The 15,129-nt window shown below is 35.1% G+C and overlaps 1 protein-coding gene across 5 annotated transcripts in view; it reads left to right on the forward strand.

Annotated features, from left to right (window-relative positions):
• The window catches only part of LOC115216323 (zinc finger protein ubi-d4), a 64,321-nt gene that overhangs the window by 5,486 nt on the left and 43,706 nt on the right, over window positions 1-15,129 (forward strand). For 4 of the 5 annotated variants that reach the window (XR_005001036.1, XR_003882068.2, XM_029785541.2 and 1 more), the window contains exons 2-6: window positions 2,257-2,420; window positions 2,614-2,733; window positions 4,625-4,666; window positions 6,317-6,522; window positions 7,147-7,225. Coding sequence is in view for 3 of the 5 variants with exons in the window: in XM_029785541.2 (XP_029641401.1) it covers window positions 2,257-2,420; window positions 2,614-2,733; window positions 4,625-4,666; window positions 6,317-6,522; window positions 7,147-7,225 (611 nt within the window). In the remaining 2 variants the exon portion in view is untranslated. The remainder of the gene's footprint in view (window positions 1-2,256; window positions 2,421-2,613; window positions 2,734-4,624; window positions 4,667-6,316; window positions 6,523-7,146; window positions 7,226-15,129) is intronic. The other variant, XM_036506806.1, reaches the window with a different exon arrangement.

A 15,129-nucleotide genomic window follows, 5' to 3' on the forward strand; every position in this document is an offset into this window, starting at 1 on the left:
TTGCTGATGGAATTAATAATCATTGTTTAAATTTAATCTGTGAATGTGAAAAATCAGAAATAAAATATTCCGACCTTAGTTTTGTGACACATTAGTTATTAAGCACTGATTTAGATAAGATCAGTAATGAAAGAAGAACCAGTGTATTGTAGTATCTAAATTATGTGATGACTGTCACTTTTGAGGATTTTTTTGTGACCAGTTACAGGTGTGATTGAGCAGAGTTTTAATATTCATTAATCAAACACTTAATAATTCACAGATATCAACTAGTAGCACCATCACCATTGTTTTACATTAGTTTTCCATGCTGGCATGGGTTGGACAAGGTTGTTAGGTCCAAGTTCAAGAAGATGAGTTAAATGGTATTAGTCACTAGTTTGCCTGAGAAATAAAAGATGTATGGAAAAGTTTGATAATTAAAGAGATAGTAGTGTTTATAACTACAGAAGATTTCAAATGAAGGAAGTTTGATAATGAAATAGAACCAATATAAGGAAGTTGAAGCTAAGAGAAAACTGTCAATTATAGAAACTACTCATGAAATGGAAGCAATTTTCCCACTCATGGCAGCATAAGAAATGACATTCTCATCTTTACTAACACTTAATATCTACTTTCTATTCAGATAGATCTTCATGATAGCACTTCCCCTGATCGTCACCAGCATTGTCGTATGTCTTCTTTTCCATACTGACATGGATTGGATAGGTTTTCTGAAGCAGTTGTTAATGGCTGAATGCCTTTTCTATCTCCAGTTCTTTTAGCTGCCTCTTATGACATATAGGAACATGGTGTACCTATCCTGAATCTGGGATACACTTGGTAATGCAGCTACATATCTCTTGATCATCTTTATTTTTGCCATCTTCTGAGTGTGACCTAATTTTCCATGGTGTCATCTATTTTGGTTTTGCTCCAGGGATCTACATATTCAATTAATAGCTATCATCTATTTGTGTTGCATATAGGTATAAGTGTGACTGTGGATCTAGAGTTTGCTTTGTGAATTTGTAGTTTTAAGTTCTATCTCATTGTGTAGTAATTGGGCAAGTGTCTTGTACTATAACCTCTGGTCAACCAATGGATAGAATTGCTTGGCAAAAACTCTATGGGAGTCCATTTTGTTTGTGGGTGTATGTATCTGTGCGAATGTTTACATGTGGCCTTGTTTGAAGCCATTTAAGGAAAATGATGACATTGTGTTGGCATTCCCTGCTAACAAATTATTTTGTAACTCATTGCTTTTGAATATGTGTAATAAAAAGTCCTTTATTTGAAAATGAGAAGGGTCAGTGATATAAAGAGTGACCACTATAAAATACTGCCTCAGTATTAAGTATTCATCTAAACCATGCTAACATTGGAAAAAGAGACTTAAAAATGAACAAATGAATTCATTTCAGTGCAGTTCTTTCTTTTACATACTCTGAGTAATTCTTCTGTTATACAGTAATGTCTTTAACTCACCTAAGTCTGTATCATCGTCATCTTCTATAGTTACTAAGTCTTCTGATTTCATTTTGCCTTGTTTCATTGATGTGCAGCACCACACATAGTCAACTTTTTCTTTTGAGCGACAGTTAATTGCCAATAAAGTCAAAAACATACTCTGTACCTGCTCTACAATATTGTTTATAGTTTTGCTCACATCCCCAGTTACATGAACTATTGTAACAGATGTCACTACCTCCTCACCAATAAACCCTCAGAGAAGTCTTGTGTATTTAAAGCTTTGATTTTTTTTATTCTTTGTGAACCTATTTATCACACCATTGACATATGCTGTTGTTTAACAATAAGCTAGTCTTAATTGCGCAGATATATGATCAAAATCATTCTGGTTTTGACTTTCATTCTGACTGTAGGTTTTGGAGATTTTTTTTTTGCAATGATAGAGTATAATTTAAGGGCATTTTGGCTGCTATTTCTTAGACTTTCAGTGACCACTTAAAACATGCCTATTGGTTTGATAGACAACACAGTTCGTATATGAAACCTTATTATGGCAAATCATTTATCTTGGTCATACCTTGATGCCATTGATATAAAACAATCTCATTTCTCTCATCCCATTTGGTTCATTTTATTATATTTACAGCCTTAGAAGTTGATTTTAATTCTTTTATTCTAATGACTATAAGTAAACAATGTTTTCTCTGCATTTTATTTACCTTACTACGACCTCATAAACCCAATTTTGAATTTAAAAAAAGCATTTTTGACGTAGCTGTTTTTCAATCTTTTCATTTGTAGTATTGTCAGTGAACAATTTTTGAAAGAAGCTGCTGAACAAACTGCAAGTTTAAATACTCGAATATCTCTTGAGAGAAAAATGAGACAACCTTTTCTGGATTCCCAGACAGGTGTGGCTCAAAATCACACTACTCTGTGGCAGCAGTATATAAACAGATGCCCTGGTAAGCTATATTTTAAGCCATTTTTCTATATTTCAACCGTTAGAGCTTTTTTTTTTTAAATATTTTATGCTGCTTTCCAGTATTGTTTAATTTTAAAAATAACTATTAAAATTTTCTTGAGGTAGTATTTAATTGAATAACTCTGAACAAAACATTTCCTTTTAATGCTAATTTTTTTGCTTAATAATTAAAGGTGAAAATCAAGGACAACTGTATTCTTATCCTGCCAGAAGATGGAAGAAAAGAAAGCGGGCGTTTTTCCCCACTGAAGTGAGGATGGCCCGAGCTGGTGATATAGAAACTGGAGAAGCAGGTATGGAGTCAATATTTATTTCATTTCATTCAAAATGCCTAAGACTTAGATTAATTTTACAGCTGGATGCTTCTCTTCATCTGCTTTTTCAAATCTTCTCATACTTCACATCTAACTCTCTTTTTAACCTTTCTCTGCAAATTAATAGGTATGTTTTTAATTTCTAGTTCCTAATGGCCTTCAAATTTTCTTTTACCATTTTAATTATATATATATATATGTTTGTTTCCTCCATGTCAAATTTGGATATTAATGATTTTGTAGCTCGTTTCTTTTAAATTTTATTTTGTTCCAAAAATCTATAAAATATATCAAATTTACTACTACAAAAGAAAGATGCAACTTGTGGATGACATTCCACATTAATTGGTTGATTGCTTGACAAAACCGATAATCATTTCATGTCTTCAAGCTCAAATCTGGTCAGCGTTGTCCTTTGATAAACCCACACATTCATGTAATTTTCCAAGATGACTCTTTTATTTGCTTAAAATAACATAACCTACATCATCTCTTTGCTTTAAATTACAGAACTTATACCAGCTCATTTCCTTTAAGCAATAATTGTGTAAAATAGAAACTAACCATTTACTATTTTAAAATATTTTATTCAGCTCATGCAAGTGTAACAAATAGTCAATGGCTTGTCTTTTCATAGTTGAAAATATCCAGGTATGGATAATTAGCATATTGACCTCAACAAAAAGAGGTACTAAATATTTTAAGACAGTTATAGTAGATTGGTTTCCTGTTTTAGCAAACTCACAAGGAGATTGTTATTGGTGCTATAACATTGATCCTAATCCATTCATGAGCTAATTCTCACCCACCCCCAACCTTGTTAAATACATACTTTATTTTACAATAGTGAACACTACTTTAGTGTATAAGGTGGACTGTCTACACTAGGGAGACAGGAAATAGCCAACACAAGCTGTCAAGCAATAGTTTGGCATCCTCTGTTGTAACTAGCTGGCAGAATTGTTAGCAGAATTCTGAGTTCAAATTCCACCAAGGCCGACTTAGTCTTTCATCCTTTTGAGGTTGATAAAATTAGTACCAATTGAGTATTGGGGTTGATGTAATCAACTTACCCCCTCACCCGAGATTGCTAGCTTTGTTCCAAAATTTGAAATGAATATTTTGGCATCCTCCCAAATGAATATATTATTGATTGTTAATTTTTCTTTAAATTTATATTCCATTATTTTTGTATTCTACTACCTTCTAATCACTTTAAAAATAAATTTTATCCTGGTTTCCCAAATGTCATCCAACAAGGAATTTTGTAATATTGTTTTACTATAATATTTAAATACCATACCCGATAATTTATTCTGTTCCATTCTGGATTAACGCTTTAGCATTCAAATTACTCTGTCAAATATAATACTTATTTATTCACATTCATTCATCATCATCAAGGCCATTTTGTATTAATTATGCATTATCTTGTAGCTTTAAGATTTCGATGATGTGATTGTTTATCTTTAGAATACATTGTAGGATAGTTGTGAGAGGCCAGATCTGGCAGTTTTGAATGCAAAACTACTAGAATATTTGAGCCAGACATGGCTGGTTGAAATTCTAAAAGGTTAAAAGTTACTTCTGTGTCTTCCACATGTGATGTATTTAGTTTTTAGATAATTCTCTTGTGTAGTTCTTTTGGAATGTTTTACCTGATTTTTAATTGTGTAAACTTTGTATTATATTTTATTTAGCTTGAAATATTTTTTTTCATGTCATATTATAAATATATACTTTCTTTAATTGGCTTTAAGTCATTTATTGTCAAGTTTTACAATACTATTCAGTTGTAAATCTACAACATACCCATATGTTCGAGATAATAGTTTAGTTCCTGCATTCAGTTCTGAATCTTTGTTACTAGGGTACAAGTCCTGGTGGTGCCTTCCTGTTGCTCAGTCATTGGGTAAGTTCATTTAGCTCTGACAACACACACATACCCACACACACAGCACAACCACACACAACACACACACACACACAGATAAGGATGTATTAAACTTTAGTTTTAGCTTTATAATGTAGAGATATGTTAAAACTTTGTCTTATGTTGGTGTATTAATGATAAAACAAAAATTTATTATCCTTGCTCCCATCATTACTTCTATATCAAATATTTTAATAAAACTCTTTTAAGTTATAATCAGTGCATTTAATAAAATCTTGAATTTTCAGCTCCAAACTACTTCTTTACTATGAATATGGTAACATTATCACTATCGCTTTAGCATTTTCTACAGCCACTAAAATATCTCAAATTACTAAATTGCTTTTTAGATTTCATTGCTAATATTCTTCGCAGTATTCTGTTACTTAATATAAACTTCTAATGTTAATATTTCTAATTACCAATAAACCCTACATTGGAATTATTTTATTAATTTACATTATACATTTTTTGAATGATACAGTATTGTTGGTTTCCAGTTCATAGCATTTTAAAAAATTTATTTGTAAGTAAGAAGGGTGTGTCTGCATCTCAGGCAGATAAAATACCATATGGTATTTTTGTTTGAATATACTAGCTTATCAGTTATCTTGCTGATACATATCAACAAAAGATAAACATATATGACAGGCGTTCACATAGTGTCTGTCCACAAGATTTCACTCAGAAAGTATTAGAAACCATGAGGCTATAGTAAAATACATGTCCAAGGTACTGTAGAGTGGGATAGAACTGGAACCACATGTTTAAAGGTGTGACTTAATTACAAAGCCATTAACAATTTGTAAGGAAACAAAGTTCAATAACTGTATTTTTTTGAATCTATAAGCTTGATACTTGTCTAATTCCAATGTAGATTGCAGACGTGAAATTAATATTGTAGCCTGATGTGATAAAACAAAATGTGTTTTATCATGTAATTTCTTTTAACTTAAATGAAACTGAATTTATTACATAGGTATTCTAATGCAGAAAAATTACAAAAATCATTTCTTACATTTTAACAACCAAAAACCTTAGAATTAATCCAGTTATATAACATTATTGAAGAAAATATTTATATCTTGAAATCATTCAATAAAACTATGAATGGGTTGCTGTCTCAGGCTATCCAGTATAAATATTATGCTACTTAGACTAAATATCACACTAATTAATTATTGTATTCTTACTCTAGAGTTCCTTTAAATTAATTTACATTTAAGTTTTGTCTTTCATAAAACTTTTGAGAAATTATTGCAGTGATATAAAATTTTATATAGGTTTTACATTAACAAATAATACTCCTATAGTGAATGATTAAAGAAATGGCTTTCTTCGATGCCATTGGACTTTTCTTTGTACTAAAATACATGGATATTTCATCAGTCAGTAGAGTTGCAATGTAAATAAATTTATTCCTATGTGTGTTTAATTTATATTCTTGAATTTTGTAATTATTAATTTGAAATTAATAATTGTGGTCACTTACCATAATGTTTGTTACAATTAAATACTGCTATTGTTTTTAAGGTGTCTCACAAAAACAAATATTACATTATTCAGTTATTTATATTACATTTATTTATTTCAATTTTTGGCTGTAATGATATTAAATTTTGTTTCCAGACATGCATCAAATTAGTGCCATTGAAAACCCAGCTATTCGACGTGGAGATGATGATGATCGCGAAGATTTAAAAAGTGAAAACAGTAAAGATAAATGGTATGAAGAAGTGGAAAATATTAGTGAGCCGCCTGATGTTGGAGAAGGTGTGGATTATCATTCAGACATAAGTGATTATGAAGAGATTATACGGAAGAAAAAGAAAAAAGTGTGTATAAATATTTAACTTGTTAATAATTAGTGATAATAACCTTGTAAATTGTTGATTTTTATCACCTTTCTCTATGCTAAAATGACTTTGATTGTTCTGCAAAGAGGAATGTTTGTGTGAATTACTGGTACATTTGTTTAAAATACTTGCAAGCTTTCATAGTGATAGCTGTTGATGAAAAAGGTTTAAGCAGTATTTTAGTAATATTTTTATTTGTATTTGTCTGGAGCTTCCACACAGTATAAATAGCAAGGTTTCCAAAACAGGAGTTTTTAAAAAAATTTTTGTATGTGAAGGACTGATATTGCTGTTGCCATTGTAGCTTATTTGTAGATTGAAATCTTAGTACAATCTCAAAATACATTCTATTCTACATGAGATTAAATAAATTGTTTCAAAAATTTTTTTCTTGATAAATTACAGCATCTTGTTTTGCATAAAACAATCATGTGGATGTGACAACATACATTCTGTAAGATAATTTCACAATGACAGAATACTGACAATTAACAATCCTTTTTTTTCCTCTCTTTAGTCTGCTATATAAGTAGTGTTAGCATTTTTTCTGTATGTATTTGCTGACAATGCAATGATTTCTTTTTTCACTTTTTTTTTTGTCAGGGAGGCGGGCGAGGCAGAAGGAAAGTTGACAAAGAATCTACACCAATTGATGATAAAGACAAGCCATACTGTTGCGAAGGTAATGGTTTATATTCTTATTCTTTTCCTTAGTTTTTTTTCTCTTACCCTCTTGTATTTGACTTTCTAAGATCTAAGTTTATTTACAAACCATAGTTGGTGTTATTCAGGAAGAATCTGACATCTTCAGTTATTCATCATCATTTTAATGTATGTTTTTCCTTGCTGGCATGGGTTGGATGATTCAGCAGGTGTTGGCAAGTCGGAACTGCGCCAAGCTCCATTGTCTGCTTTAGCATGGTTTGTATGGTTGAATGCTGTTGCTACAACCAGCCACTTTAGAGAGTGGGTGAGTTTTTACATGCTACTGGTACTGATAAGGTTATCAAGTATCTCATAAGACAAGGCCCCTCAACTGAGGTTGGTGGGGGAAGTATGTTGAGAGAGGTGGTTTTATGCTAGGTGATGAGCGGTTAAAAAAATGGTGGGGATAGGAACAGGTGTCTTGCAGTCAGGGAGATACATGATTACCCCAGTTAGAAGAGAACGGCCGTGAAGATTTGTCAGGGCATACCCTCAACTTACTGGAAGGTGAATAAAGAGAAGTGATATAGGTAGATAGGTAAGTTTATGGTGGTGTGAGAGGTGAATGGGAGATGGGTAGAGAGAGGTGCAGTTAGTAGTGAACACGGGTGGAGGCAAGGTCCATCATGACTTGATAGTATGTGGCAGCAAGGATGATGTGAAGTGAATTGGGGTAGTATGTGAGAGAAATGAACATTGCTAGGACCAAAGTCATAGGTAAAAGGTAAAGACCCCATCAGTCATGAATGATCATGGGATTGCACCTAGAAAGTTCCCCTCCAAGGCATAAGTCCAGGCAGGGTTGTTTATGAAAGACCAGCAGTCACCTACACATACCAGCCTTCCCTTCCACACCACTGATGTTATCCAAGGGAATGGGAAAGATGGATACAGCTTGGCACCAATGATGCCACAACTCATTTCTACAGTTGAGTGAACTGGAACAACGTGAAATGAAGTGTCTTGTTCAAAAACACAACACACAACCCAGTCTTGGAATCAAACTCATTACCTCGTGATTGTGAGCCTGACACTCTAACCACTGAGCCATGCTTCACCAAGTCAGAGGTATTACTGACAAAATGAAGGGTGCCCTGGAGAAGAGAGCACCAAGTAAGAGGCAAGACAAAACAATGTTCCATTGACTGGGGGAGGAGGGGGTAGCATTGTGCCAGTTAATGAGACATTAACGAAATAATAGAGGGGCAAATATAGGTGTCTGGCTGCAGAAGAGATACAAGGATATCCCAGTTGGTCAAGAAGGGAGAAGGAGACTTAATGAGAAAGATAGAGATGGAGAGTGGGAGACATGGTGGTGAATGTGTCAGGACATACTCTCAAGGCACAGTGGTGGAGCATATAAGTGAAGTGATACAGAAGATTGAACTGGGTGGGGGAAGGTAGATAGATGGGATAGATGTGGCTGTAGTAATTGAAGGTGGGCAATATAGGAGTGGCTCAAGGGTAGGGTTTTACGTTATACATGTTTGGGCATTGGGAGAGATAGGGGTTGAAAGAGGTATAAGGATGGATAGATGGAATATAGCAGAGATGAATGTGGATTTAATGGAGCTTACTAGTTTCATTCCTCTCTAGCCTTCACATGTCCTCTGCATTTAGGACCCATGTCTCATTATTATGTAACATTGCAGTTTGGACACAAGCATCATAAAATCTTCCTTTCACTCAGAGAAAGAAACTTTTAGTTGCCAAACAGAGGTAAAGGCATCCTCATATATCTATCTGTCTGTCTGTTTGTCTATCAATAAATAAGAAGAAAAGGTTAATTCTCTATTGCAATTTCGAAGTTAGGAACATATTATACCATGTTATATACCGTATCATAAAATAGTAGATATAAACAATATAACAGTCCCATTCCTCTCACCAGGAGAATATTCTTATAGATACAAATTCATACAAAATCATACCTTTGGGCTTACATATATCCCGACTGGCAAGAATAATGTGTCAACCTCTATCTACATGTTCAAATTCTGAATTCCGTCATGCACAGCGTTTATGAGAAAAGACCAGTAAATCAAGCCACAGCAAAATACCGTATATGAATGAGAAAATTAAATAATTAAAAAAATGTAAAAATACATTATGAAGGATATGTTGTAAACTATTAATAATTATTTATGAATAAAGCAATGGCCAAACATGTAATAATGAATTAGATAAAAGAAGAGTGTTTATAATTATGAATAACTCACAATTATAATGGAGAGTGTTTGAAAAACCCTTACATGTTTAAAAATAGCAGTCAAAAGCCTCTATAAAGCCACTATTACCACTCATATTTTATCTCCTCACAATAAAGCTCTCTTATTTCTTTACTGCCCACAAGGGGCTAAACATAGAGGGGACAGACAAAGGAATTAAGTCGATTACATCGACTCCAATGCATAACTGGTACTTATTTAATGAACCCCGAAAGGCAAAATACTGGATATATGCATGCACACACACACACACACACATACATAAACAACATAAACAAGCATGGATTGGCACCTTGCACAAGTGTTTTCTTCTCCAGCCCAAGGCTTACCAAAGCCTCGTGATTAGATTTGGTTGACAGAAACTGAAAGAAACCCACATGTATGCATGCATGCATGCACGTAGGTAGATAAGTATGTGTGTGTGTATATTTTTATATATACACACCACACACACACACACACACACACGTAAAAGATAGAAATCCTTCGCGAGTCATATACACTCATAGGGCTGGTTTCCATAGTGCATATATTCCCCACTAGCTGGGACACTGATCTATTATAGCATTACTCATTTTTACCAGCTAGGTGGACTAGAGCAACATGCAAAGAAGTATTTTGCTCAAGAACACAATGCTTTGCTGGTCCAGGAATTGAAGTCACAATTTTATAGTCATAGTCCAAAACCCTAACCAGTAAGCTATGGGCCTCCACATACACATATAATGTGTATGTGTGTGTGTCTGTAAGTGAGTGCTTTACTCTCTCTCCTTGCCTTGACATCAGGTAAAAACTGAGTGAGTATCACTGTTGTACAAGAGGGGTTCTTTGTTTCCAATCATCCATAAAAACATGTCTGGGCATGATGAAATATTGCTTTACCTGGAAATAAGTGTGGTTTGACAACAGGAACTGCATCCAACCATACAAAATCTGCCTGACCTGTGTGAGCATGGAAAAGTGAATATTTTGTGTGTGTGCACGTGCATATATATATATCCCTGATACACATATATATATATCATCATCATCATCATTTAACGTCCATTTTCCATGCTAGCATGGGTTGGACCCTCAGTCAAAACCGTCCAACCCATGCTAACATGGAAAACGGATGTTAAATGATGGTGATGATATATATATATATCAGTGGTGTGCAGTGACTTCTGAGGTTGGTCATGCAATAAATACTTGGCGCACATGGAAACCCGCGTTTTCGGCTATGGAGATTCCAATTCTCAAAAACAAAATTAACGAAAATCACAACTTAAAAATTTCAATTCCCACAGTAAAATGAGGTACACTGTGACAAAGTTGCAAAAAAAGAGTTTGTTGGAGATTTGGCTGTTATTTCTGCTCTCATTTTTTTTTTGTAACTTTCAAGTTTCATTTTGTAGACAAAAACACTTTCAGTTGCGCAAAAAAAAAAAAAAAAGAAAGACTTTCATTTCACTTTATCACAGAATACCTCTTTTTACTGCAATTGTGAATTGTAAATCAGTTTCAACAAAATGGAAAGATAATTTTAGCTATATTATATTTCTGATTTTCAGAATTTATTTTGTTCAATACAGAAAGGATTGTTGATAATAATTTCAAAACTTACGACAGAGAGAAATAGATATTCCTAAGTCATGGCAACATTTAAGCTGACTAATTAAGAATTATGGGATTGTTGATATGTTTTGGTCAGAACTTTTAGTGGTCAAAAAGTCAAACCCATTTAACCATCAATTACAAAGAATTATTAACAAAGAAGAACTGATAGAAAGGGACGGGGAAGCCAAAACATGCATTTTTCTGAAAGCTTGCTTTCTGTAGTTAAAAAAGAATCTTACGGGCATTGAAATGATAGTTATTGAAAGATAGGAAGGTGGGGACAAAAGATTTCATATGCCTTTTTCTTTAAGCATGCCTAGTGGAAGCAAAACGAAAACACAGCGAAGTATCAGTCTGGATGGGTTTCCTTTGAAACAAAGTAACTCGCTCAGTTTCCAATGATTTGGACAACTTTTCTATGGTTATAAATACATTACGTTCTTCAGTTGATTTTTGAGTTACATAGAAATCAACAGACATGCAGTGCATGACTAGCATGTCTCATAGATGATAATATTTTTAACTGAAATATTATAACCATGTCTGAATGTTCAAGTGCTTCAATTCTATCTACGTACATATATTTACTCAATTGTTTAAATTTATCAATGGTTTCTCTCATTGTTTTGATATGCTATTTTCCATCATTAATAAAACTGATGGCGTGGGTGGCACGTAAAAAGCACCATTTGAGTGTGATCGTTGCCAGCGTCGCCTTACTGGCACGTGAAAAACAACATTCGAGTGTGGTCGTTGCTAGTGCCACTGGACTGGCTCCTGTGCAGGCAGCACGTAAAAAACACCTTTTAAGTATGGTCGTTGCCAGAATTGCCTCACTGACCCTCATGCCAGTGGCATATAAAAGCACCTACTACACTCTCTGAGTGGTTGGCGTTAGGAAGGGCATCCGGCTGTAGAAACTTTACCAGATCAGATTGGAGCCTGGTGCAGCCTTCTGACTCACCAGTCCTCAGTCAAACTGACCAATCCATGCCAGCATGGAAAGTGGATATTAAACGACAATGATGATGATGATTGTGTGTGTGTAGTGCTCAGGTGCACTGCAATTCATCAAACGTGCATGTACAGTACTTAGAATTATGTACAAAGGTCAGGAAAGTGAACAGTATGAGTCATGATATAAATGTGTGCATGCGTATGGAGGGGGGGAATATCAGGTGTAGTGTTGGCAAATTTCAGGAAGCATGGAGGTTTTAAAGGATGCAATGTCTCAGCAACTAACAACTGATGCAGGTAGTTTGTTCCATGCTTCAGCAACTCTGAGTGAAAAAATGTTTCCGAAAGTCATGGGAGTTGTGCTGTTTTCTGACTTTGTAGGCATTCCCACGTGTTAGATATATGGTGCTCAAAAAGGTGTTCAAGGTGGTTGTTGGCGCAATGTTAATAATTTTGTGGGTGTTTACTAAGTCAGTTGCTAGTTGTCGGAGCTTCAATGTATCTATGCTCAGGGAAGCAAGGCATTCAGAGTATGGTAGATGCCTGATGGAGGGTATTTGCTTGGTTGTACATCTCTGAGCAGTTTCCAGGGGGTCACTGTCCTGAGCAAGATACGGGTTCCAGACTGGTGATGTAAATTCTAAGTTTGGCTGCACCATAGCCATATACAGCTTTAAATAGATAACTGGAGTTCCCAAAGGCCTAGCAGGAATGGTTTATTTAGCTATATTTTATGGTATTAGGTACTTGAATTATATGCTGATAACAGTGCTCTATCAAGGGGTATATATTCAGAAGACCTGGAACCTTTTTCCATCAACTATGTGAATTGGAGTATGTTGACAAGCAAAATACCTGCTCTAGTTGAGAGTTAAGGTCTATGATTTAGTAGCCCAAGTTCTTTTTTATTTGGCCTCAATTTTGTCTAAGTTTTAAAATATTTCATTAAGATGTCTCAGAACCAGTAATGAATTGAGTGAGAGCCTACATCTGTCCAATCTTGACTTTGATGAAGACACAAGTTCAGGATTGCATGCCACAGCAGATTTGATACCAGAGCTGGTGCCACATAAAAAGCAACCAGTACACTCTGTGGAGTTGTTTGTGTTAGGAAGGGCATCCAGCGGTAGAAACTGTGCCAGAACAGACAATAGAGCCTGGTACAGCCCCTGGCCATACCAGTTCCAGTCAAGCTGTCCAGTCCATGCCAGCATGGAAAACAGATGTTAAATGATGATGATGATGAAATCTGTTGAATTGCATAAGAACTTTACAATGTTGAAGTGTGGGACTTAAGCCTAAAGGTTACCATGGTGAGGGCTAATGTATTAACATGTAACCTGTGAGAGTAATATCAGGAAATTGTCTTTACTTATTATAATTAAATTTTTTTTTATTGGAGTCAGTATCCTTGGCCTCTGCAGGCCCTCCTAGACTGGTGAATTGATATCATTAACATTTCTCTTGAACCTTTGTAAATTGACACTTGCAAGAAAGATATGAGTAGGGAGGGGAGGTAATTCCAGAGGTCTGAAGTTCTAAGAACCAAGTTCTGGGCATAGTGATTAGTGTGAAGCTTGGTGGAGAATGGTGGACATGGGAAAGATGAAGTGATGAGAAGAGAGGCAAGTGTGACAGAAATACTTGAATGGAAGTGGCATGAAGCCAGCCAGCTCTAAACAGGAGAGGCCATTATAGTAACAGTAGAAAAAGCAGAAAGAGGAGATAACATACCTGTGGGACATAGGCTGGTGCTTGTCTGTAAATTTATGCCAATCATAGGTGGCTCTTCTCTGGAAGTGGTTGGACTTATACATGTACAGCAGCAGCACTGTCCCAGGCATGGGTGCAATACTTGATTGTGGCTTCACTTGATCTTTGTGGAGTGTCAATAATTATTGTGTGTAGTGGGGAGGTGTATCTTATGGCTGTGGACAGAAGGGCAGGTTCTTGATATGCTTTTGCCAGGAGAGATCCTCAGTGGTAGTGAGTCCAGCAATAAATTAAGAAAATGTCAAATTTGTCTGTATCAGACTGAGATGAAACGAAAAGAAACTCTAGATTAATCACTGTCAATGAAGTATCCTTTGAATTAAAGACTAGACTTCTTGGATACATTGCTGGAAATAGTAGATATGTTCTGTTATTAATTGATATTTGTGGGAAAACTAGTAATAGAAGTGGGTGTGTTACTCAGAAAGTAATTACTTTGGCTGTCAGTTATAGTATTTCTCTCTTTATGCTGAGGTATTTGTAAGAACTGTGAAACTAATGTAGGGAAGCATATCACTGAAAGCAGATTTGTCATGGTTGAAGAATAACTTGATCATAGGTGATAGCATAGCTGAGTAGTTAAGAAGCTTGCTTTATGACTATGTGGTTTTAGGGTCCAGCCCCACTGCATGACACTTTTGCTGTATATTTGCCACTGTAGCTCTGGGCCACCCAATGCCTTTCATGTGAATTTGGTTGATAGAAACTCAGTAGAAGCTTGTCACGTGTGTGTTTGTGTTTATTCTCTCTCTGCTTGACAACCGGTATTGGTTTGTTTACTTCCTTGTGACTTAGCAGTTTAGCAAAAGAGACCAGTAGAATAAGTTGCAAACTTTCAAATAAGTACTAGGATCGATTTGTTCAAAGTTGTGCCCCAAAATAGTCAGAGTTCAAATGACTGAAACAAGTAAAGATAGTTTGTTGGTTGTACAGTATTGAGAACACAGAAGGGTAATTGAGTAGTAAAAGTGGCCAGTCATTGAAGGTATTGATTATTGTATATGAAAGAGATCAGTACCAATGTTTAAACATTATCATTATCATCATATGTCTGCTTTCCATGCTGGCATGGGTGGGATGGTTTGGCTAGAGTTGACAAGCTGGAAAGCTGCACCAAGTTCCAGTTGTGTTTTTTGGCTTGATTTCTTTGATTGGCTGCCAGCCATTTTGCAGGGTTACTTGGTGCTTTTTATGTGACACGGGTACGAGTGCTTTTTATGTGGCACAAATAGGTGTAGAACATCTTGTGTTCAGAGTGAAAGGTTATGGTAGAGGTTGACTAAAGATGTCTTAGGTACAAGGAAGTAGTTAGTTTAGATACAAG

Source organism: Octopus sinensis, linkage group LG10 (genome assembly GCF_006345805.1).
Source record: "Octopus sinensis linkage group LG10, ASM634580v1, whole genome shotgun sequence".
NCBI lineage: Eukaryota > Metazoa > Mollusca > Cephalopoda > Octopoda > Octopodidae > Octopus > Octopus sinensis.